The sequence below is a fragment of the Nannobrachium achirus genome (genome assembly GCF_963921795.1).
Source record: "Nannobrachium achirus genome assembly, chromosome: 11".
Lineage (NCBI taxonomy): Eukaryota > Metazoa > Chordata > Actinopteri > Myctophiformes > Myctophidae > Nannobrachium > Nannobrachium achirus.
The window spans coordinates 11,192,625-11,217,945 of NC_137820.1; the positions used below are offsets into that span (position 1 = coordinate 11,192,625).

General features: G+C 42.5%; 1 protein-coding gene across 1 annotated transcript in view; it reads left to right on the plus strand.

Moving 5' to 3' along the window:
• Positions 1 to 1,491: 1,491 nt before the first annotated feature.
• lonp2 (lon peptidase 2, peroxisomal) overlaps positions 1,492 to 25,321 on the plus strand; it is a 39,506-nt gene continuing 15,676 nt past the window's right edge. Inside the window, exons 1-12 of the mRNA XM_080737640.1 lie at positions 1,492 to 1,811; positions 2,957 to 3,092; positions 6,187 to 6,294; positions 7,185 to 7,316; positions 7,693 to 7,815; positions 10,349 to 10,512; positions 11,214 to 11,308; positions 14,342 to 14,460; positions 14,621 to 14,760; positions 18,359 to 18,500; positions 19,171 to 19,321; positions 22,125 to 22,251. Coding sequence (XP_080593766.1) covers positions 1,579 to 1,811; positions 2,957 to 3,092; positions 6,187 to 6,294; positions 7,185 to 7,316; positions 7,693 to 7,815; positions 10,349 to 10,512; positions 11,214 to 11,308; positions 14,342 to 14,460; positions 14,621 to 14,760; positions 18,359 to 18,500; positions 19,171 to 19,321; positions 22,125 to 22,251 — 1,670 coding nt within the window. The 5' untranslated portion in view covers positions 1,492 to 1,578. The remainder of the gene's footprint in view (positions 1,812 to 2,956; positions 3,093 to 6,186; positions 6,295 to 7,184; positions 7,317 to 7,692; positions 7,816 to 10,348; positions 10,513 to 11,213; positions 11,309 to 14,341; positions 14,461 to 14,620; positions 14,761 to 18,358; positions 18,501 to 19,170; positions 19,322 to 22,124; positions 22,252 to 25,321) is intronic.

Genomic DNA, 25,321 nt, shown 5'->3' on the forward strand with positions numbered 1-25,321 from the left:
GACTTTCTATACAGGAGGAAAATACCCAGAAAAAGATTTTTTTTCTGGGTATTTAAGGAGGATCTGAGGGGTCTAACTAGGGGTTTGTCATGATGCTGAATCCATTGCAGGCATTTGTTTTGCACAAAAAACATTCAGTGGGCTAGAAATGGCCTTAGAAAACAATACACGTATGGGTGAGTATTCATGTTAGTCGGAGGCCTTAGGGTTTTTTTTTCTCGTGCTAATCAGTCTAAAAGTTCAAGATTTTGCACAGATGTAGCTCAGGGCATGCTCTAATGATTTAACTAGGGCGCCCGAGTCTGCGACATTCGGGGTTGCCACAGCGGCCAAATCAAGTTGGGCTCCCATCGACTTTAGTGATGAAAAGTGATGAGTCATCACTTTTCAGAGTTGTGTGGGTGCTGTGGCGACCCCGAAGGTCGCAGACTCGGGCGCCCTAGCTAAATCATTAGAACATGCCCTGAGCTACATCTGTGCAAAATTTTGAACTTTTAGACTGATTAGCACAAGAAAAAAAAAACCTAAGGCCTCCGACTAACATGAATACTCACCCATACGTGTATTGTTTTCTGAGGCCATTTCTAGCCCACAGAATGTTTTTTGTGCAAAACAAATGCCTGCAATGGATTCAGCATCATGACAAACCCCTAGTTAGACCCCTCAGATCCTCCTTAAATACCCAGAAAAAAAATCTTTTTCTGGGTATTTTCCGCCTGTATAGAAAGTCAATGGAAGCCCAACTTGATTTGACCGCTGTGACGACCCCGAAGGTCGCAGACTCGGGCGCCCTAGCTAAATCATTAGAGCAAGCCCTGGGCTACATCTGTGCAAAATTTCGCGCTTTAAGTCAAAATTGCACGAAATTAGCATTTGCTCCCCTAAATCCCCACACTAATTGGGGATATGTGAGAAAAGGTTAAAAATGAACCCCATGGGACATTAGTTGACCACGGCAACAAGCAGAAATCATAACTAGACATCATAAGGGTCCTAAAAAACCTGTGGTATCAAAAGAATACACCTTAATTTATCTGTACAAAGAGAAGTATAGACGTGTTTGAACATTTTTGGGTTATTTTTCACCGTTTCTGTCCTGAAATAGGGTCAAGATGTGCATAAATGTTAAAAATAACCACTTTAATGAATTCCCTGGGTCAAAATCATTTAGAAAAGTGTGTTCATTTGTCCCTGTAGGTTGTTTACATCAAGCGTTATGGCATTTTCTGTTATGACCATTGTATGGTTCAGATCGGGAATAGTTGTGAGAAAAGGTTAAAAATGAACCCCATGGGACATTAGTTGGCGACGGCAACAAGCAGAAATCATAACTAGACATCATAACGGTCCAAAAAAAACAGGTTTCGAAAACATGTCATTGGGGTGCTGGTAGACCCCTCTCTCCTGCCCTACTATGAAGTTTGGCGTTTCTCGCACAGTTTGTCCCTCGCTTCTCGCCGTAGTTGTTTGTTTTGCTAGTTTGCATGGAGCTGTCAGCCGACCGACATTGAGAAAGTCCATTTCGTTCAGATTTCGAGTAGTTGTAACAACCCTACAGGGTTCTGAAATCACCCAGACATGTTCGCTAACGGTGGAATTCAGATCCCAACTCGGCTGCCGCTGCTTTTGACGCACGAAGGAGTGCTTTTACCCGGCTCCACCATGAGAATCAGCGTGGACACGCCACGGAACATGCAGCTTGTCAAGAGCAGACTGTTGAAGGGGACTTCTCTAAAAAGCACCATCATAGGAGTGATCCCCAACACGAGAGACCCACAACACGACACAGAGGATCTGCCTACTTTGCATAGGTAGTCTTGGTTTGTTAAATTCATACTTCAAGTTCAAGTTGTTGCTGTAAACGAGTGTTGGGATTTTAGCAATGGCATGAAATGAAAATGAAGGGCATGTAAAAGCTGTCATATTGTAATGTGACAGCAAAACGAAGGCTATATGCTAATGTTTGCTCTTCTTTAAACTGAGATATATTTAATTCATAATGCAGTTTGCTGTAGAAAGGTCATTGTCAGGCACATAGACCGCAAGACAGAGGATTGAGACTGACAAATGGACTTGAACCTTTGATCTCTTACTAAACAGCAAGGTTATGTAAATCTGACTTGTGGTGTGTGTCAGTGGCTGCAGTGACAACAGGACCAGAGATCTGTTATATATATTCTAGTATTTATTTTACAATAGAAATAGATTATTAAAGGGATATTTCACTTAAAAAACCTTTTGGTCATTTTATTGTCTAATCAGGCTTTTGTGAACACCCTGGACAGATTTTAATTTGCTTGATTCAGTATTTAGATATTTGATATTCATTTAATCAGACACGCCCCCTTCCTGTACAGTTCAAACCCATTGTAACTTCAAACTCCATTTTAACCATGATAGAATCAATGAAAATACCCATACTTGTTTCTGATGACTCCTGACGCCCTCCTAATACGTGAGCCTACCGTGCTTTTTCGATAACCTTTTTCATTTATTATAGTTTTTTTGGGAAAATGGAAATATTTAAATACAATAAAAAATAAATGAAAAAGGTTATCGAAAAAACACGGCCAGCTCATGTATTAGGAGGGCATCAGGAGTCACCAGATTTAATCTATCATGGTTAATATGTAGTTTGAAGCTACAATGGTTTTGTATAGGAAGGGGGCGTGTCTGATAAAATGAATATACTGAAAGCTAATTAAAATCTCTCCAGGGTGTTTACAAAAGCCTGATTAGACAATATAATTACCAAAAGTTCTTTTTTTTTTAAAGTGAAATATCCCTTTAATGCTAGGGAGTTGGCCGATATCCGATATTATTTGTAATTACATGGTTTAAAATAAATCAACGATACCAAATACCAATATTGCAATAGCAGTTTCCAGTAGACCTTGGACCTGTTAATACAGTAACCATCCAACTTTCTCTCTTTCTCTCTGGTAATTCTTGTTAGTATTGGTACAGCAGGGATGGCAGTGCAGGTGGTGGGCAGTAACTGGCCAAAGCCCCACTACACCCTCCTCATCACCGGGGTGTGCCGCTTTCGTGTGTCAGCTCTGCTGAAGGAGCGTCCGTTCCCACTGGCTGAGGTAAACGTCTCTACAAGCTAGGGGTGGGCGATATGGTGATAATAATCGTTGAGACGATACAATGTCTCCACGATATGCCTTTTCAGAGGTATCGTATATATCGTGATACAATCATACAATTGAGGGAGCCTTGTAAAACAATCCTGTTTAATCGTTAATACAGAGATTCATTGCAGAATTCAATATAAACCTGCATTTTGGTCTAAATCAGTAGTTGTCACACTTTAAAATGTCAAGGTCTCCACTTAACTATGACAGTATACACATGAAACCAAATGGACCAGTAAGGGTCCATTTGGTTTCATTTGTATACTGTCAGAGTTACATACTTGTAAAGTTCAATTTAGACCTCCCAAAAGGAACACAGAGAGTCTAGTTTTTGTCAAGTAACTTGAAAAAACCAACATGAAAAAGAATCGTGATAAAATCGTGCATCATGATACAGCTTGGGAAAATATTGTGATATTGTATTTTTCCATATCGCCCACCCCTACTACAAGGTTGTAGGGATGTAACCATATCCTCAATTTTGTGATATTGTGGTGGACACTGAGACATTAGATCAGGGGTCTTCAACGTTTTCAGGCCAAGGACCCCTTAGCTGAGAGAGAGAGATGAAGCAGGGACCCCCTCTACGTTTTGTATAAATGTGTGATGCAGAATTTCATCGATTTCATAGATAGATTCATAGACTTGTTTGACAGCACTGTCATCAGTCTATGTTGGATTCGTGTTTTTAGTTAACTTGACCTTTCACTCTGTACTTGGTCTGCTCTTTTTTACCTCTACACCAAACCTATTTTCCAAAAATTGCAGATCTACAAGCTCTCAACGCCTCGCAGTGCGAGGCGTTGAGAGCTTGTAGATCTAAAGTTCTCAGAATAGGGTTCAAGTTGTTAATTTAAAAGAACTAGAAGCTGGGCCGCCCTTAGCGTCTAGTCGGCGACCTGGCCAACTCGGAACAATGTAAATAGGGAATGAATGCCCCGCCCTTTAGGACCCGTTTTGACCATCTGTCTGCCTGTGTCCATTTATGCCCATATATGGAGATATCTGTCTGTCTGTCTGTCGGCGTCCATTTTATGTCCATATATGGAGATCACTGCAGTTATAGTTCTGGGTCCATTTTATGCCCAGATATGGAGATATCTGTCTATCTGCGTCCATTTTATGCCCATATATGGAGTATCTGTCTGTGCCTCCAACTGTGTTGCAGACACAGTGCCGGTTCCCCCTTTAATGCAAACCTCACACCTGTTGTCATAGGACCCGTTTTGAACATCTGTTTGCCTGTGTCCATTTATGCCCATATATGGAGATATCTGTATCTGTCTGTCTGCGTCCATTTTATGCCCATATATGGAGATCTTTGACCATCTGTTTGCCTCTGTCCATTTATGTCCATATATGGAGATATCTGTATGCCCATATATGGAGAACGCGCGTGCCCGTGGGACGAACGGTTCTCGAGATACGCGGATTACATACACACTCACAGAGATTTTTTGTTGACTCATGTGGCGTACGTGATGTCAGAGCCTTTTATGAAGTGATGTCACAATGAGTCAGAGCTTTCGCCGATTTCCTCCGGAACAGCCTGATGTCAACAATCAGCTCCGCATAAGGAGATTCCGAACGTTTTGCGCCGTTTCGGAAAAAACGCGGGTCGGGTCGAGGCCGGGCACTGCACTCCGCGCCGCGGCGGAGAACGTGCGTGCCGAATTTATGTCCATATATGGAGATATCTGTATCTGTCTGTCTGCAATCCATTTTATGCCCATATATGGGGGCATTCATTTTATGCCCATATATGGAGAACGCGCGTGCCCGTGGGACGAACGGTTCTCGAGATACGCGGATTACATACACACTCACAGAGATTTTTTGTTGACTCATGTGGCGTACGTGATGTCAGAGCCTTTTATGAAGTGATGTCACAATGAGTCAGAGCTTTCGCCGATTTCCTCCGGAACAGCCTGATGTCAACAATCAGCTCCGCATAAGGAGATTCCGAACGTTTCGCGCCGTTTCGGAAAAAACGCGCGTCGGGTCGGGTCGAGGCCGGGCACTGCACTCCGCGCCGCGGCGGAGAACGCGCGTGCCGAATCTGAAGCCGGTGGGACGAGCGGTTCTCGAGATACGCGGATTACATACACGCAGACACGCAGAGACTTCTCGCATTTATAGATAGATGATCCTATGACAAAGATTTGGCGCCCCCCCCTGTAGTAACTCTGAGGACCCCCTAGGGGTCCCGGACCCCCTGTTGAAGACCCCTGCATTAGATAGTTGGACACTAGATGGAGGTGTCTCACCTCAGAATGTATTGGATGATGAGTGGTAATGGGAGGAGATACAAGGTGACTTAAGGGAGTGGTTGTACCTGTGTGTTTGATGCAATTGTTTTTGGAAGTAAAGATCAGAGACTGCTAGCCCTAAAATGTATGTGATCTTACCTATAACACTTTGTGTATGCATTAAAATACACAGCCATAGATCGGTCCCATTCGCTTGCGGTGAGCAGATAATCTCCGCGGCAGAAATATCATCCGTGCTACTTGTGTACTCACCCAATAATGAATTCCTCAGACTTAGTATTCAGACATTGTCCTCTAGTTTCATATTAATTTGAGAGTTCTGTCAGAAAACGTGTGTTTAGTCAAATATCTCCACTTTTCCACAAGCTACACAGTCACACGGACATTCTCTGTCAGCGACAGGGCCAGACCTGAAATGACTGCTGGACTGAACATATGAAAACTTCCTTTGAGAACACACGTGTGTTTTGGGAAGCACAATGTATTGGGCACACAATTGACAGGTGCTTTGCGATTTGCGTGGGGTGATTAATCACACCACCTGCCAATTGTCTGCCCCATACGCTTGTGCTTCCCAAAGGAAGTTTTGATATATTCAGTCCTGCACTCATTCTGGGCCCCGGACTGAACGTTGTCCAGTGTATGTCCATATATAGGCATACAGTATATGGAGAGCCAGCCCAGAGCCGCCAATCCAATGTGTGTGTATGTGTGCACTGTGTGTGTGTGTGTGTGTTTGTATACAGTATTTATATATTTGTGATTGTAACTTGAAGGTGGAACAGTTGGATCAAATGGAGCAGTTTACAGCCGCAGACGACAACACAACACAGGATGGACAGCTGGGAGAGCTGTCTCAAAAGTTCTATCAAGCTGCTGTACAGGTCTGTGTGTGTGTGTGTGTGTGTGTGTGTGTGTGTGTGTGTGTGTGTGTGTGTGTGTGTGTGTGTGTGTGTGTGTGTGTGTGTGTGTGTGTGTGTGTGTGTGTGTGTGTGTGTGTGTGTGTGTAGTGCAGTGTTGCAGTAGTCTTGGGTCGCGCGCCCCCGACGACCCATATCTTTTCTGAGTCGGGGTCTCGCACCCCCCGAAGTTCACACCTCGACAACTGTTTTAACAAAGAAACTAGCCAATATTCATATCAATAGACCTGTATAGTAGGTGTTGAGCGACGTTCGCGACCCCCCAAACATTGAATCACCATTGCACCACTGATGTAGTGAATGAGGCCTCTTTCCTGGCTCCACTGGTGTATCTGTGTGTGGGTGAGAGAGAGATTGGGTTGTCTTCTAGTGAAGGTGAAGTTACAGAATGAGTGTTTGGAGCTTGAAATGTTTCTACCATAATAGAAAACCTTGATAAATGGGCAATTATACATTTCCTGGACTTTATTAGTGGAAAGTGTCATATTATTTAGTCCCCCCAGGAATCTGCAGAGAAAAAGTCTTGATTCTGCGGAGAACAATTCTTGATTCCGTGGCTTGATGGTTAATATTACGTGAACGTATTAAAAACAACCTAAAATGACCAGTTATCAAGCAAAAATGTATTTTGTTCTAATAATCAAGTAAAATCCTTCATGAAATGGCTACTATTAATTATAATTAGAGATTGGTTAGAATAATCGAATATTTGAATAATAGTTTTTGAGGATAAAAATCAAATATGAAAAAATCTATATTCTTTAATTGTTATTATTATTATTTTTTTGTTGGTCACAATAATCATGATATGACATGTTCATATAATGCAGATAATTTTCCCTCTGTGTGTGTAGTTGGTAGGTATGTTAGACATGTCTGTTCCAGTGGTGGCCAAGCTGAGGCGTCTGTTGGACAGCCTGCCCAAGGAGACCCTGCCTGATGTTGTCGCTTCCATGATCCGTACTTCAAACAAGGAGAAGCTGCAGGTATACAGTAACTCTGTAGTTTAACTCCGTAGTTTACAGCTTTGTCTCAAAACATTGTGGAAAAGTCCATTATCTTCTGTAATTCTGTAAAAGAAAATGACTTTAATATATTCTAGATACATTGTGCATTCAAAACCTTATATACAACATTATATGAGACCACCCAATGCAATGCAGAGAAATGTCAACCTTCTGAAGTGAGCGTTGCTTGAAGTTCAGTGTGACATTTCCGCAGTCAGTGATGATTTGGGATGCTTTGGCATCTGCTGCTTCCAATGCTTTTTGACACAATATTCTGATTTTTTGAGTCAAAGCTGTATTGGTTAAAATCATGTGTACTGTACTATATCCATGGATTTGTTTGTGTGTACTGTAGGTCCTGGATGCAGTGAGCTTGGAAGAACGTTTTAAAAGGACTCTGCCCATGTTGAACAGGCAGATAGAGGGGCTGAGGCTTCTGCAGAAAACCAGGAAACCAAGGCCTGATGATGACAAAACGGTAATATACACAAGCACGCACACGCACGCACGCACACACGCACGCACGCACGCACGCACGCACGCACACACACACACACACACACACACACACACACACACACACACACACACACACACACACACACACACACACACACACTTGTCTTGTCGAGCTCCCTACACCAGATGTTACTCCTTAAAGACAGGGTGAAATCAAATACATGTTTCTCACACTTTTAGAGCATATCTGTAGTGATAATGTGGCCATACCTAACACTAGATGCCAAAAAAATAGAAAATAAACGATTTTTGTGTATATTTATATCAAAGGTCCCTAAATAGGCCATTCTTAATTACTTCCTGTGAACAGAAATTCAAAAAGTGATGATATAGATAGACTTTTTGAATAAAAATGAACCTTTGATTACATTCACCTGTTTGTTTCCCATTGCTGACTCCCATTACTCCCATTACTCAGATTTTAAATCCCATCGCCTGAAGGGCTGGTCCCCTCGGATTGGTTCAGAAACACACAGGCTTCCTTTTCAAACTGAAACTTCAAAATAAAATACCCCAAATAGTCATTTCATTGGGTCTTTAACAAGATGGATGTTCCACCCTGGTTCACGGTCCAAGGATTATTATCACATACTGTGTATGTTAGCATACACACTCACAGACAAACTTTTAAACGGGAGGGCGATACACAGCATTACAATGATGGAGAGGTTGGCATGTATGGGAGGTTCAGTGTAATGATACATACAACACAATACAGCAAGTTGTCCTACTGTACTTCAAATCAACAATGCACACATGTTTGCTAGATGGACACAAATGCCTCAAGATGAGGTCTTCACAAAAGCTGTGCATTACTAGTGTCACTGCGAGATTGTGTCTCCTGCAGGTGAAACCACAATGCTATTCACATGGAAAACACCATCACATCCCACTCCAAATGAAAAACTCTATGAGGAGACAGTACAATATCTCTGCAAAAGCGTAATCAACTGTTCCAAAGCTGCAGGTCTCTAACCAGACACATGGACGTACTCGCCACTTAACACTTTTTCTGCCAGGGGTTTATGATTTTGGTAAATAAGTTCTGCCAAAGAAGGAGAATTCTGTTTTAGCGTTTTCTTTTTTAAAATCAGTGTATTAAGATTGCTCTTGTCTATCGTTCGATCAAGCTACCGTTGCTAATAGTTGCTAGGAGACGAAATAATATCTTCCAAAGAAGGAGAACTCCTGGTGCCAGGTATTAAAAGTACCTGTGTGCCGTGTGCACAAATTCATGCGGGTGGGGCCATTTTCCCCTCTCGAAACTTAGTGGCGGAGAAACAGGGCATTTCTTCTTCTGCAGATAAAGATGGTGTTGGTATGGGGGTTAAACATGCAATTTCACGATCGCGATCATGCATAGTACATTTTTGGAGGTCCAAAAAATATTTTTGAAAAAACAGCCCGAAACTCGGGCCCGGCAGCCTGGACATATGAGATAACTTGGGAAACTTGTGGTAAAGCAGTGAATGAGTTAACAGAGTGAACTGTCCTTTACTAGGGTGACTGGGGTCCCTGATTTCACAATACCATGATTTCACCATACCTTTCTGCATATAGAGGTCCTTGGCAGCTCAGTTCTGGTGATGTGCTGTTTTAACAATCCTCATGGTCAGGGTCATTCTGTACCAGGCAGGCAGTGATGCAGCCAGTCAGGATACTCTCAGTCGTACACTTGTAGACATTGCACAGTATCCTGGAGTCCATGCCAAGTTTCTTCAGCCTCTTCTCTCATGACCTTGACAACAGTGCAACCAGCTGCGATCTTTGATCGTTGATGTGAATGGGGGCATTTTTTCTTTCTTGTCTGTCATCCAGGCAAATCCGATTTGTTTTTGTGTTCAGACTAAAACCACCCTGATTCCAATCAAAAATGTTGATTCGGGCTGCCACTCTGAACATAGCCTCATTCAGACTTCCTCCGTCCCACTGCAGGGTTCCCACGGTCATGAAATTCCTGGAAATATTTTGAAATTAGAAAAATATTTTTCCAGTACTGGAAAAGTTTTGGAATTTATCAAGGGTCCTGGAAGGTCCTGGAAAAAATAGCTATGCATTGTCTTTAGTTATTGATTTTGTTAATACCTCTGAAATGAAAAATTAAACATGGGCCAAATTGTCAAATATTAGAGGCAGAAATTGTGAAAATAGCCGAGTTGTGAGCATGTAGATCTGCTATTTTCACAATAGAACGGTGTTATACAAAATTCCTCAACTCTTAGTGCTCGTCAGTCGTCAGGGTGCCGGGTCCCCAGTTAAAATATGATTCTTTCGGGGGTCACAGCCTGAAAAGGTTGAGAACCACTGGCATACACTACCTGTCTTTGGGCATTGCGCATAGGGATAAACGACCTGTTATTGAGCTGAATTATTGTTATATAGTCCTGAAAATTGGGTTAAATATTCTGGAAAGGTTTTGGAAATTAATTGGTAAAAATGTGTGGGAACCCTGCCACTGACTCTCTTCCTTTCCATCTCTGTTTGTCCTCCAGGTGTTATCAGTGCGTAAAGGCGGGGTGTTCCCGGGCCGCCAGTTCTCCCTGGAGGAGGAGGCTGAGGATGATGATGGAGATGACACCATGGCTCTGGAGAGGAAGGTGCACGGGGCCAACATGCCCGAGGCGGCCCTCAAAGTCTGCCTCAAAGAGCTCAAGAGGTACATTTTATTATCCACTCCTAACTAGGGATGGGTATCGTCTGCGATACTTTTAATGGTATCGATCGCATGACGTCGATACTATCGAGTATCGGTTCACATAAAAACGAACGATACCTCGTTTCGATACTCTTGAACGCGCCCCTGGCCGGTCGCATCTGTAACAGTTGGGCTACTGAGAGTTTAATGATGAATAATGCTTTAGTAGGCTACACTTGTTACTTGTGGAAAATAGCTGACAATAGCCTATAATGTTTATTATTATGATGATTATCCAACTTCTATACTCTCCACTCCGCCACACTGTGTGATCATCATCATCATCGCCTCTGCTCTACCGCAGCAGCGAGTCCCCACTCTTTCCGTGTTGAAGAAGCCTTCCTGTATCGTATGAAAATGGCTGAATAAATGGCTTAATAACCTATTTTGGTGTGTAAAATAGCCCATAGAAAAGGGCAAAAAATAATTATAATAATAATAAATAAAAAGTATCAAAAATGTTATCGAAAAGGGTATCGCATCGATTCCCAGGTATCGAAAAAGGTATCATATCGATTTCAAAGGTGAACGATATCCATCCCTACTCCTAACTGCACTGATCTCTCTCACTGTGAATCAGCTATTTTACATATGCAGATCCGCAGAAAACATACAGGTATTTGTGGTCTTTCAGTTCTCTTTTTTGTTGTTTTTGCATTCAGATTAAAGAAGATGCCTCAGTCCATGCCTGAATATGCCCTGACCAGGAACTATTTGGAGATGATGGTTGAGCTGCCTTGGAGCAAGAGCACCACGGGTAATTCAAATTCAATCTAACTTTATATTTAGGAGTAAGAAAGTGTACAAATGAAGGGCAGGTGACAATAAATGAAGACAGCAGAATAAATGGAATAAACCAAAAAGGATAAATGGACAAAAAGTCTGCGTAATAAACAACATATAAAATAGGGAGAATACATAAATGATTGTGATTAAAAAGGGGGAAATATCAAAATAAACGTAATACCAGCTTTCATGGATCCATAATCTTCTTTGAGGGCTGCAATGAATGTGTTTCAGATTTAAGCTATCGTCGTCAAAAAGAGGAAATGTGTCTTTAGGTGGACATAGTGAAATGAGGATTACTCAGCATAATCTGCCTTTTTCAAAGAACTGGTTCTGCGACCTTTTCAGCCAGGACTAAAATTGGCCTTGGTTTCGTCCCCCCTCCGTGACCCAGGTCAGTTATTATTACAGCTTATTTATGCGCTGCTGTTGTGTAAGCAACTATCACATGACCTATTTTGTGTCATGTTGTAAAAATACTCAGCTATATGGTGTCACGTTTATAATTCTACCCCTAGAAAGCCGGCACTGGCCTCCTTTCTGTGTGGTTTCATGTCTTTCCATGTCCACTTTGATGGTAGTTGGTCAGAATTTGGTCAGAATTTATTGAGAGGATCACCCCTTGAGATGTAGCATCTCATTTTAGAGGGGGTCCTAAACACATAAGTGAACACATACAAACAGTACAAAAATACACAAGTGAGCACATACATACAGTACAAAAACACATAAGTGAACACATACAAACAGTACAAAAACACATAAGTGAACACATACATACAGTACAAAAACACAAGAAGGACATTACATACAATGCAAGCAGACACACAAGACATACAGTACAGTTAGCTTGCTCACCATCTCCCACCCATACCCCCAACCCTCAAAAATAATGGAGAATACAGTACTTTAACTGGGATAGCAAAATAATAATAATAATAATAAAATAAAGTAAAAAATACAAATAAAAAATAGACTAGAAATACAGTAAGTAGTAAATACAGTCAGTATTAGAAGCATGAACAGGTTGTTTCAAGATGTGAGTACAAGGAAGTCCTGAAGCGGCCAAAGGATGTAATAGATCTGAGTGAAAGAGTTGGGCAGGACATTAATCTTTTGTAAGTTGAATGTAGTGTCCGCACATGAAAAGCATAACATGAAAACTTGAAAAAGACATGTACACAACACAACATGAAAGGCAGTGATCTTAGTTGTGCCAAATATTATTACCAGTACTAGAAAAATCACACCCAATGTGAAGTGAGCGGTGGTCGTGCTTGCATAACATCTTCAGACTAGGATTTAAGTCTAGGATGTACAGGCTATGCTACACACACACACACACACACACACACACACACACACACACACACACACACACACACACACACACACACACACACACACACACACACACACACACACAATGCTATGGCAAAACGCTGAGGAGAAATGGCTACAGACACACACCCAGCCACTCTATGAAGCGGTTTACCACCGCTCAAAAATGTGCTCCTCCGAGCACAGGTCTCTGCCAGGCCAGGTAGTAGAAGTCAAAAATCAGACCATCAGTCTGTCTTGGTCACTTGACTATAGAGATAATGTGTACGCGATTAGCGTGATGTTTGGACAAAATCTGTAGGGGTAATATAGCTCTGGTCCATAGCGTTAGAAGGAGTTCTCCGACCTTAACGCTATGGGTTGACACACTCCCTCACAGACTGCGAACAACCTCTATCATAAACTGAAATGAGGCTTTGACGAGTGACTCGTCTGTGGTGCAGTGGACCTCGGGACAAATTGATGAGTATAGTTTTTGGCAGTCAAAGTTAAAGAGGTTAAACAAATGGGGACCCACAAAGTTTTATTTACATGGGATAAGTTCACAGGACACCTGCAATGTTAGATCGCGGTATAAATTTGAGAGATAAAGGAAAGAGAGAGAAGACTGCAGGGAAAGCGCTTTTCCTACAAAGAAATACATTTTTTTAGGGGACTGTTTCACTGGCCAATTTACAGTCGTTAAAAAACGTTGAGATACTTTGCTGCCACTGGAGCAAGCAGTAGTAAGTATTACTGATTTGGCAGTTTCAGATCCAAATGCTATAAAATAGGGGTTTTATTGATCTGCACCTCTGATGTCATGAGTGCATTGCAGTGCTTCTATTCATGCAGTACATTTTCACAGCTGAAGTATTTGAGAAATGGCATACTTGTGCAGCCTACATGTGCTATGTTATACACATTAGCCATCAGAGCTCACCTTCTGTAAAATGATTTGCACAGGACTGTTTTACAGGTCATTTTACAGTAAGTTAAAAGATGTTGGATACTTTGCTGGTGCTGGAACAAAGCGATATGACCAGGATGGTTTTCTCATTAAAAGTTCTGAGGATGTCCACCAGGAGCACACCAGAGTCTCAAGAAGTATTCTGCTAATTGCCTTTCGACTCCCATTTCAAATGATGATAGCGTAGGGTCCCTGGGTACTGGAATCCTCTGATTCAGATAATAAATGGTAAATGGTGCATTTATATAGCGCTTTTACCCAAGCGCTTTACATAGATTGTGCATTACATTCACCCATTCACACACTGATGGCAGAGGAAACCATGCAAGGCACCAACCAGCTCACCGGGAGCAACTAGGGGTTCAGAGTCTTGCTCAAGGACCATTAACTCAGGGGGAACCTGGATTCGAACTGGGAACTCTTCGTGCTCTAATGACGATTTCTCTACCCCTGAGCTATGCCGCCCCAGATGAGCTATGATCTTATCCCACAATGTCATGGAACAATTTCCATATGATTCATAATATGATTATTTTTGCATTTTTTCTAATTATATATATTTTTTTTATCCTCTTTCTTCTACTGCTACACATTTCATATCTCCTACGTTCTCCTTTACTTTTCCCCCTCCATGAATCCGTCCCTCTTATATGACCTTGTATTCCCTAATTTTCCACAACTACCATCTCCTACACACACACACACTAACTTCAGACTGCCTGGACATCCGGGCAGCTCGTGTAGTCCTGGACAACGACCACTATGCTATGGACAAACTGAAGAGACGTGTGTTGGAGTACCTGGCAGTGAGACAACTCAAGACCTCCCTGAAGGTGCTTTTTATAACAATACATTTATCACTCAATCACATCATAAAGACGTAGCCTAGCAGGTGCATTTGAAAACATGCAGCCAAGATCCATGTATCAAACTGTCTAAAAAACAATAATATGCCAGAACAGTGAGTCAGAGCTGTGGTGTGATTCTTCTCAGGGCCCCATCCTGTGCTTTGTGGGGCCCCCAGGAGTCGGCAAGACCAGCGTTGGACGGTCCATAGCCAGGACTCTCGGCAGAGAATTTCACCGCATTGCACTGGGAGGAGTCTGTGACCAGTCAGATATACGAGGACACAGGTATGAATTTTCCCCCTTTTGTTCTTACTACATATTGTACAGAGCGTTGTTGTGAATTTTGTTACTATGACCAGGAGAAGAGAACATAATAATCCTATTTTAACTTCCCTACGCTGGTTACCGTTCTGCTTTTTAAGATTTTACTGATTACCTTTAAAGGAGTACTTCACCCATTTTTAACCTTTAATCTTCATTTGCTTGCCTGGTCATTACAAATGCTCATTTGAAGATGGCACAGTTAACGTCTGCTCTCTTCGTCTCATTGGTGGGTTATGGGCAGTTCAGAAACTTGCCTACGACTGACTTTGTCAATGGAGAATCTAAGCTAGACAGAAACGACAGCCTATCTCTTCCTATAAAGTTAGCTTGCTAAAATAGTGGCCATTGTTCTTGCATTAATACAATGTAACATAATCTTGTTTGAAATGTCCAAACCTACCTACGGATGATGTCACTGGTAGGCAGGTGGATCTTCTTGCTGGGTGGTGGGTGTGATCTGTAGCAGGGACGTGCTGGGCCCCTGATTCAGCCCTCACAGGCCCTCATTGCGCGCTATAGAGAGAGAGAGATCTCTCTATAGCGCTGCTGCCACTCAAAAATTTGCCATTTCAGATCATGACAAGTGACAAGCCAGTGGGCCAATTACATGAGTTATATTTCGTCATTGTCAGGTGGAAACCTTGTATGTCCAAAACCATTTTAAAAATGATTTAAACTAGTGAAAACAGCCGATCTACAAGCACACAACGCCTCGCATCGCGAGGCGTTGTGTGCTTGTAGATCTGCTGTTTTCACTACTTTTGCGCGACAGCCTTGTATGATGAAGCAGGGCTTTGCTTTGCAAAAAAATGTACACATTTGAAACTTGGAGATAGGTTTTCTGCCTGACAGTGACAATTTACTTTGTTGGCCGCCCAGCCTCCAAAATGGAACGACATTTTTTATTTTTTATTTTTCCTAATGTCCAGGCCGGGAATGAACCGGCCGTTCGGGAGTTGTCCCGTTTTTCCCAATGGCCAGCACGTCCCTGATCTGTAGGCTGGCCTAAAGAGGTCAAAGGACAAGGTCAAGATAAATGACAACAATCAAGGACAACAGTAATACATAATAACTCATACTTAACCCTAACCCTAACCCGGTTGAATTTGGACATCTTGACAGTTGCAGAGTGTTGGTGGAGGCATGCTATGTTATTCTCATTATCCAGTCACATCCTCTACATACACAAGAGAAATTTTGCCACGATGCTGAGGTCATTGTATTAGCCAGCTGTTTCACTTCCTGTCTATACGCAGGAGGAGGTCACAGCTGGCAAATACAATGAAATTAAAGTCACCTCTAGAGGCTATATGAAGCTAAACATTTACATAACTTGAATCTCACAGTAAATAGTTGCAACAATACATAATGTATGGGCGGGCGCTGATGGCAGGTGCAGTGGTTCTCAACCTGTGGCTTTGGACCCCCAGAGGGGTCCCCACATTTTTTGGGGGGGATCCCAGATGATTTAACTTAATGTGCAACATTGTTTTCTCACTCAACAGTAAATAAACCAACATAGAGTTTAAAGTGTATAGAGCAGGGTTCCCCAATTAGTTTTCCCCAAGGGCCGAATTATGTCTAGGGTATACCAAGCCGAGGGCCACAACATTGCAGGGGGCGACGGTGGCGTTCCTGCTACTCCAGCGACTGCGACAGTTCAGATATCGTCGTTGTCGGGTGAAAATCTTGTATGTCCAAAACCATTCGTTTTGCATTTATCATTTTAAAAATGATTTAAACTAGTGAAAACAGACGATCTTCAAGCACACTTGTGTGCTTGTAGATCTGCTGTTTTCACTACTTTTGTGCGACGGCCTTGTATGATTTGCGAAAGAACGTACAAATTTGGAGATAACGACAACGACGATATTCTAGTGTTGTTGCTGCTCTTATACCACCATTATTACTGGGGTTGGTGTGGGCCAGACAGTAGCCCCCCGCGGGCCGCCTATTGGGGAACCCTGGTATAGAGGGTATATGCATGTTTCTAAAGTGTATCCAAGACACGGTACACATGCACGAGTATCCAGAAGGATTACACAGACACGTTCACGTGGCTGCAAATACACAATGCCCTCGTTAACCTCCTGAGCCTATTTGGAGTCCTTGCCAAGAGTTAAGACACTTATGTCATCACTATATCTCACCATCCATCTCGCTCTGATCTGTTCCCATTAAAACCGCCCCCAGGCATGTCTGGCCTCATGCCACTGTTAGCCTTTTTCTCAGCTCCCTCACACAGACGGGTTAGACTTGCTTGGAGGTGTTTATCTGCATACACAATGGACTAGATACATCATGACTACACAGCAGGGACGTGCAGAGAATGTTAGAGAGGCAGGGGCTGACATTTCTAAAAGGGCCTTTTGGTGAAAATATTGAAAATAGCAGACCTCCAAGCTCACAACGCGTCACGCTGCGACGCATTGTGAGCTTGGAGGTCGGCTATTTTCGATGCTTGATTTCTACACAGAGAGGGCAATTCTTTCAACATGAGCTGCTGCATTCAAGTTCAGGAGAGTTTGGACAAGGCATTTCTCTTGAATGCTGCCTTCAGGAATGGCATGGAAAGAGGGCATTTGTATTTCTTTCACCATAGTGAAAATGGCATTCATGGTCTGGAGAGGGCACTTTTTTTACAGACGGATAAAAGGGCAAGGGCTCAAGCCCCCTTTGATGTCTATGTGTGTACGTGCCTGCTACACAGGTAACTACACAACCCAAACCTCTATTAAAGTGGCATTGCGCTTTAAAACACAGTTCATGTGATCCCACATCGAACAGATATTTTATTGCGACCGTAGCTCGCATTTACTATGAAAACCTGCATCTCCCTTGCGTCAGTCACGCCTGTCCCGTCATTCCTCATGTCACGCTCCATATATGGCCAATACAGAAAGTTGGTACAACACTGACCGTCATCACCTGGATCTCCATGTATGAAGATCATGACACTGACCACACCAAACCCTGGACAGCCATACATGGAGCCGACAAGATCATCACCTGACCTAGATCTCCATATATGGAGCTGGCCAATACCTCTACATCTGACCTCACAGACTCCAGATATGGATATAGCTGACCTGTGCGCTTAAGGGCGAGGTTGCTTCTCGACCATTAGGACGTCTTACTGGAATACTGTAAGTTGGTACACCCTAATACAAGGTAGTTACTACAGGGGGTCCTCCAAATCTTAGTGTGATAGAAACTTTCTTCTCCTTTTTTATATTAACCACTTAGCATCCATATTCTGAAAACTTCAGCCAAAAATAGCAGATCTTCAAGCTGTGAGCTTGTAGATCTGCTATTTTCGGCAGAGGTTTGGTGTAGAGTGAAAGGTCATGTTTATTAAGTATTGACTGTTGTTCACGTGGTTAAATATCTGAAAGCACAAATTGACATGAATCCAAAATACATTGATGATTGTGCTGTCAAACGATGAAACAATATGGAATATAGGTCCTTGGCCTGAAAACCTTGAAGACCCCTGCCCTAATATATTACACCTGTCTCTCTCCCCCCCCCCCCCTCCCTCCCTCTGGTTTTGTGACAGACGTACGTATGTAGGGAGCATGCCAGGTCGCATCATCAATGGCTTGAAGACGGTTGGTGTCAACAACCCAGTGTTCCTTTTGGACGAGGTGGACAAGCTTGGGAAGAGCCTGCAGGGAGACCCCGCCGCTGCACTGCTGGAGGTGCGTGCACACACACACACACACACACACACACACACACACACACACACACACACACACACACACACACACACACACACACTTACTGTATAACTGACCGTGTACAAAGGAATCAAATAGAAACTTCCAAAAGTCAGTTAGATTTTCATTCAGGACTTTGTAAATGTACACGATCTTATCATGATTCTTTTTCATGTTGTTTCTTATGGTTATTTTTCAAGTTAACAGTACAACCACCTACAGTTCAAGGTAACAAAAACTAAAAGAAAAAGGATTAACAGTCAGACCATTTAGACAAGTGTTCCTCAAAGTGGGGTCCAGGGACTCTCTGGGTTCCTTTTGGTAGGTCTAAATTGACCCTTACAAGTATGTAACTCGGTATACAAATGAAACCAAATGGACCCTTAATCATTTGTATACTGTCATAGTTTAGATTAGACCAAAATTTAGACCAAAATGCAGGTTTAAATGGATTCTGCAATGAATCTCTGTATTAACAATTCAACAGGATCTTTTTATAAGGCTCCCTCATTGTATCACGATATATACGATATCTCTGAAAAGGCATATCATGGCGACATTGTATCGTCTCAGCGATATATATCACCATATCGCCCACCCCTACGCACACACTTACATGTTGCCACCCTGTCTGTATTGTCCTCCGTAGGTGCTGGACCCAGAGCAGAACCACAGCTTCACAGACCACTACCTCAACGTGGCCTTTGACCTCTCCCAGGTGATCTTCATCGCCACTGCAAACTCCACGGCGACCATCCCTCCAGCCCTGTTGGACAGAATGGAGGTGCTGCAGGTGCCAGGTGAGTGCTACTTGATGTCGTTTGTTAACCCATTTATTTGGGAATTATTTTATGCTTTTAACTATTGAAAAACAGCAGATCTACAATCTTTAAGTCTTTGGATATATCTTTTTAAAAGCGAACATTTGTAACTCAAATAAAGAAAGATGTATTTGTTATGGGGCTAAACATGCAATTTCGCGATTGCGATCATGCCTAATATATTTTTTGATTTTTTTTTTTTCTTTTTTTTAAATGGCGGCCAACTCGGGAAACTCGGGCTGTGGCAGTCTCGGGGTACTGAAATAACTCGGGGAAACTTGTGGCTTGGCTATGAATGAGTTAACAGGGGTTAAAGTTCTCAGTCATGGGGACTGATTTCAGTCTTGAGGATTCCATAAGGTCTGTTTCTGAGATCAGTGCAGAACTGCAAAAAATAATAAATAAGGGGAAGGTGTAGCGATGGCCGCGGTGTGAATGACAAAGTAGTCGAAACGCTAGTCAAGTGATCTCCAGACTAAAAAGCAGTTATAATTTCAAGATATGAGTATTTTAATTGGTAAGACTAGCATAGAATATAACTTCAGAAGATACTTCTATAAAATGAAGCATGGATTGGCACACACACACACACACACACACACACATTCAGTGAAGGCAGTTCAGAACTTCAGGGAAACACCCCAAATATTGGTGTGCGCTGCGCGTGCCATCTATTATTACATTCCTCTTAGAGCCGCATCCCACTTCCACGCCCATTTCGCCTCCACTTCAACTCATAGCCAGAGCAGATGTCGGTAGAGTGTAGGGAATCAAAATTTTTTTCTCAAAAAACTTTTTTTTTCTCAAATTTTTTTTTCTCTAAAATTTTTTTTTCTCAAAAAATTTTTTTTTCTCAAATTTTTTTTTTCTCAAAAAATTTGTTTTTCTCAAAAAAATTTTTTTCTCTAAATTCTTTTTTTTGAGAAAAAAATTTTTTTCTCTAAAATTTTTATTTTGAGAAAAAAAATTTTTTCTCAAATTTTTTTTTTATCAAAAAATCTTTTTTCTCAAATTTCTTTTTTCTCAAACATTTTTTTTTCTCAAAAATTTTTTTTTCTCAAAAAACTTTTTTTTTCTCAAAAAACTTTTTTTTCCCCAAAAAACTTTTTTTTTCTCAAAAAAAAATATTTTCTCAAAAAAACCATCAGATCGTGGCCACCCTGTACCTCAGGGATTTGTTTTCGACGAATATTTACTCCTATAGACGCAACGCGACGACCTAGAGGGGAGGCCGGCACAGCCGGCCGATCTTCTAGTGTTTCAAAAATCACATATTGGGATTTCAGTCTTGGGATTTCTTTTGGCTTTAACCCCTGGGTTAATAGCTAAAGCATAAAATAATTACCCTCATGAACCAGACGATCAGAAGGCAGGAGGAGTCTAGTTTACTGGCTATAAAATAATGGTTAAAGTGGTTCAAAAATCTAAAGTGACACAGATTTGCGTTCAGGCCTAAATGGCTGTTAATGACTTCTGGGTGAGTCAATTTTCACCGGCATAATTAGGTGATTACGCCACAGGAATAATAGTTACTGGATGAATGCAGCAATACAATACTGTTTCTGTTGTTTAGCAAAAAGCCCATGTCCACTCTCAGTTACATTAACATCCAGGGGTCTTCACACTCCGTGTCCAGCGTGTTTACTTGTGCCACGCGTCCAGCGCGTTTTAGGGCCAAACCAAACGACTTGACCTGCACCCTCATGAAGGGTTGTGTTGACAGCTGACGTTGTCACCTATAATAACAGGAGAGGAAGTCCCTCAGTGATGTATTAGGGCAGGGGTTCCCAAACTTTTTTGTCTCAGGGCACCCCATAAATATTTTTTTAATCCGAGGCACCCCTACATTATAATTTTCACTCCCAGCACCTTATATTTATAGCATATCGTCGTTGTCGGGTGGAAACCTTGTATGTCCAGAACCGTTCGTTTTGTATTTTTCAGCTATAAAATGTACTAAACTAGTGAAAACAGCAGATCTACAAGCACACAACGCCTCGCATCGCGAGGCGTTGTGTGCTTGTAGATCGGCTGTTTTCACTAGTTTTGTGCGACAGTCTTGTATGATGAAGCAGGGCTTTGCTTTACCAAAAGACGTACACATTTGAAACTTGGAGATACGAGGTTTCTGCCCGACAGTGACAATATTTTAGTGATTATGTTGCGAGGAAAACGTTGAGATAATAGCCATTTTGGTTAGAACTGACTGAAAATAACTTTGTACTTCAAGTTTAAAATGATACTAAATATTTTTTTCAAGTGTCCAAATAAATTCCAAATATTATCAAATTATCTCGCGGCAACCCTGGACTGCCGTCACGGCACCCCAGGGTGCCCCGTCACCCACTTTGAAAACGCCTGGTTTATGGGTACAGTAATAGGTTCATCCTATGACATCACTTACAGTAATCTCTCCAGACAGAATCAGGCAGCACCACTAACCAAAACATGTAATGTTTTTGTTAGTAGGAATAAAGACGGAGTTCCCTTACCTCAGTTCCCTTACCTATTTGAACAATTGAAACCGTCAGGGTGCCATAGCCACAACACCTGTGGTAAATTGCATAATCAGTTGATAATCTGTTAAAAAGTGTGTGTGTGTGCAAATGTTGACGCCAATTGATCCAGTGGTTTACAACATTAACTGTGCACAGAAGGACGGACAGACACAACGGAACAGGGCGAAAGCATAATCTCTGCCTCCTGTGCGTGTGTGTGTGTGTGTGCGTGCGTGCGTGCGTGCGTGTGTGTGCGTGCATGCGTGCGTGCGTGCGTGTTCCAGGCTATACCCAAGAAGAGAAGGTTGAGATTGCCCACCGTCATCTGATCCCTCACCAGCTAGAGCAGCATGGTTTAACACCTCAGCAATTACAGATACCACATGACACCACATTGGATACGATCACCAGGTAAGGACGTCAATACACTGGATATGATCACTAGGTACTGTAAATACATCAATACACTGGATACGATCACTAGGTACTGTAAATACATCAATACACTGGATACGATCACTAGGTACTGTAAATGCATCAATACACTGGATACGATCACTAGGTACTGTAAATACATCAATACACTGGATACGATCACTAGGTACTGTAAATACATCAATACACTGGATACGATCACTAGGTACTGTAAATACATCAATACACTAGATACGATCACTAGGTACTGTAAATACATCAATACACTGGATACGATCACTAGGTACTGTAAATACATCAATACACTGGATACGATCACTAGGTACTGTAAATACATCAATACACTGGATACGATCACTAGGTACTGTAAATACATCAATACACTAGATACGATCACTAGGTACTGTAAATGCATCAATACACTGGATACGATCACTAGGTACTGTAAATACATCAATACACTGGATACGATCATTAGGTACTGTAAATGCATCAATACACTGGATACGATCACTAGGTACTGTAAATGCATCAATACACTGGATACGATCACTAGGTACTGTAAATACATCAATACACTGGATACGATCACTAGGTACTGTAAATACATCAATACACTGGATACGATCACTAGGTACTGTAAATACATCAATACACTGGATACGATCACTAGGTACTGTAAATACATTGAATACACTGGATACGATCACTAGGTACTGTAAATGCATCAATACACTGGATACGATCACTAGGTACTGTAAATACATCAATACACTGGATACGATCACTAAGTACTGTAAATACATCAATACACTGGATACGATCACTAGGTACTGTAAATACATCAATACACTGGATACGATCACTAGGTACTGTAAATACATCAATACACTGGATACGATCACTAGGTACTGTAAATACATCAATACACTGGATACGATCACTAGGTTGGGCAAACTCCCATGCCCCCTCCACATGTGTCCACATGTGTTTTGTGGATTTGGAAAAGGCTTACGACCGTGTCCCCCGAGGTATCCTGTGGGGGGTGCTCCAGGAGTATGGGGTTGATGGCGCGTTGCTAAGGGCCATTCAATCCCTGTACCGAAGGAGTGTGAGTCTGGTCCGTGTAGCCGGCAGTAAGTCGGACATGTTTCCGGTGGGAGTTGGACTCCGCCAAGGCTGCCCTTTGTCACCGGTTCTGTTCATAATTTTTATGGACAGAATTTCTAGGCGCAGCCGGGGGGCGGAGGGTGTCGAGTTCGGTGGCGGGAGGATCTCATCCCTGCTTTTTGCGGATGATGTGATCCTCTTTGCTGCTTCGAGCAACGACCTCCAGCTCTCCCTGGGGCGGTTCGCCGCCGAGTGTGAAGCGGCCGGGATGAGGATCAGCACCTCCAAGTCCGAGGCTATGGTTCTCAGCCGGAAAAGGGTGGAGTGCCCACTCCGGGTCGGGGAGGTGGCCCTGCTTCAAGTGGAGGAGTTCAAGTACCTCGGGATCTTGTTCACGAGTGATGGAAGGAGGGAGCGGGAGATTGACAGGCGGATCGGGGCAGCGTCCGCAGTAATGCGGACGCTGCACCGGTCCGTTGTGGTGAAAAGAGAGCTGAGCCGCAAGGCGAAGCTCTCGATTTACCGGTCAGTCTACGTCCCAATCCTCACCTATGGTCATGAGCTTTGGGTAATGACCGAAAGAATGAGGTCCCGAGTACAAGCGGCCGAAATGAGTTTCCTCCGCAGGGTGTCTGGGCTAAGCCTTAGAGATAGGGTGAAGAACTCAAACATCCGGGAGGGACTCGGAGTAGAGCCGCTGCTCCTACACGTCGAGAGGAGCCAGTTGAGGTGGGTCGGGCATCTGGTTAGGATGCCTCCCGGACGCTTCCCTGGGGAAGTGTTTCGGGCACGTCCAACCGGGAGGAGACCTCGGGGTCGACCCAGAACACGCTGGAGAGATTATATCTCTCAGCTGGCCTGGGAACGCCTCGGGATCCCCCCGGAGGAGCTGGTGGAAGTGGCTGGGGAGAGGACTGTCTGGGCTTCCCTGCTGAGGATACTGCCCCCGCGACCCGGACCCTGACCGGAAAAGCGGAAGAAGACGAGTACGAGTACGAGTACGAGTACGATCACTAGGTACTGTAAATGCATCAATACACTGGATACGATCACTAGGTACTGTAAATGCATCAATACACTGGATACGATCACTAGGTACTGTAAATACATCAATACACTGGATACGATCACTAGGTACTGTAAATGCATCAATACACTGGATACGATCACTAGGTACTGTAAATACATCAATACACTGGATACGATCACTAGGTACTGTAAATACATCAATACACTGGATACGATCACTAGGTACTGTAAATACATTGAATACACTGGATACGATCACTAGGTACTGTAAATACATCAATACACTGGATACGATCACTAGGTACTGTAAATACATTGAATACACTGGATACGATCACTAGGTACTGTAAATACATCAATACACTGGATACGATCACTAGGTACTGTAAATACATCAATACACTGGATACGATCACTAGGTACTGTAAATACATCAATACACTGGATACGATCACTAGGTACTGTAAATACATTGAATACACTGGATACGATCACTAGGTACTGTAAATACATCAATACACTGGATACGATCACTAGGTACTGTAAATACATCAATACACTGGATACGATCACTAGGTACTGTAAATACATCAATACACTGGATACGATCACTAGGTACTGTAAATACGTCAATACACTGGATACGATCACTAGGTACTGTAAATACATCAATACACTGGATACGATCACTAGGTACTGTAAATACATCAATACACTGGATACGATCACTAGGTACTGTAAATACATCAATACACTGGATACGATCACTAGGTACTGTAAATGCATCAATACACTGGATACGATCACTAGGTACTGTAAATACATCAATACACTGGATACGATCACTAGGTACTGTAAATACATCAATACACTGGATACGATCACTAGGTACTGTAAATACATCAAT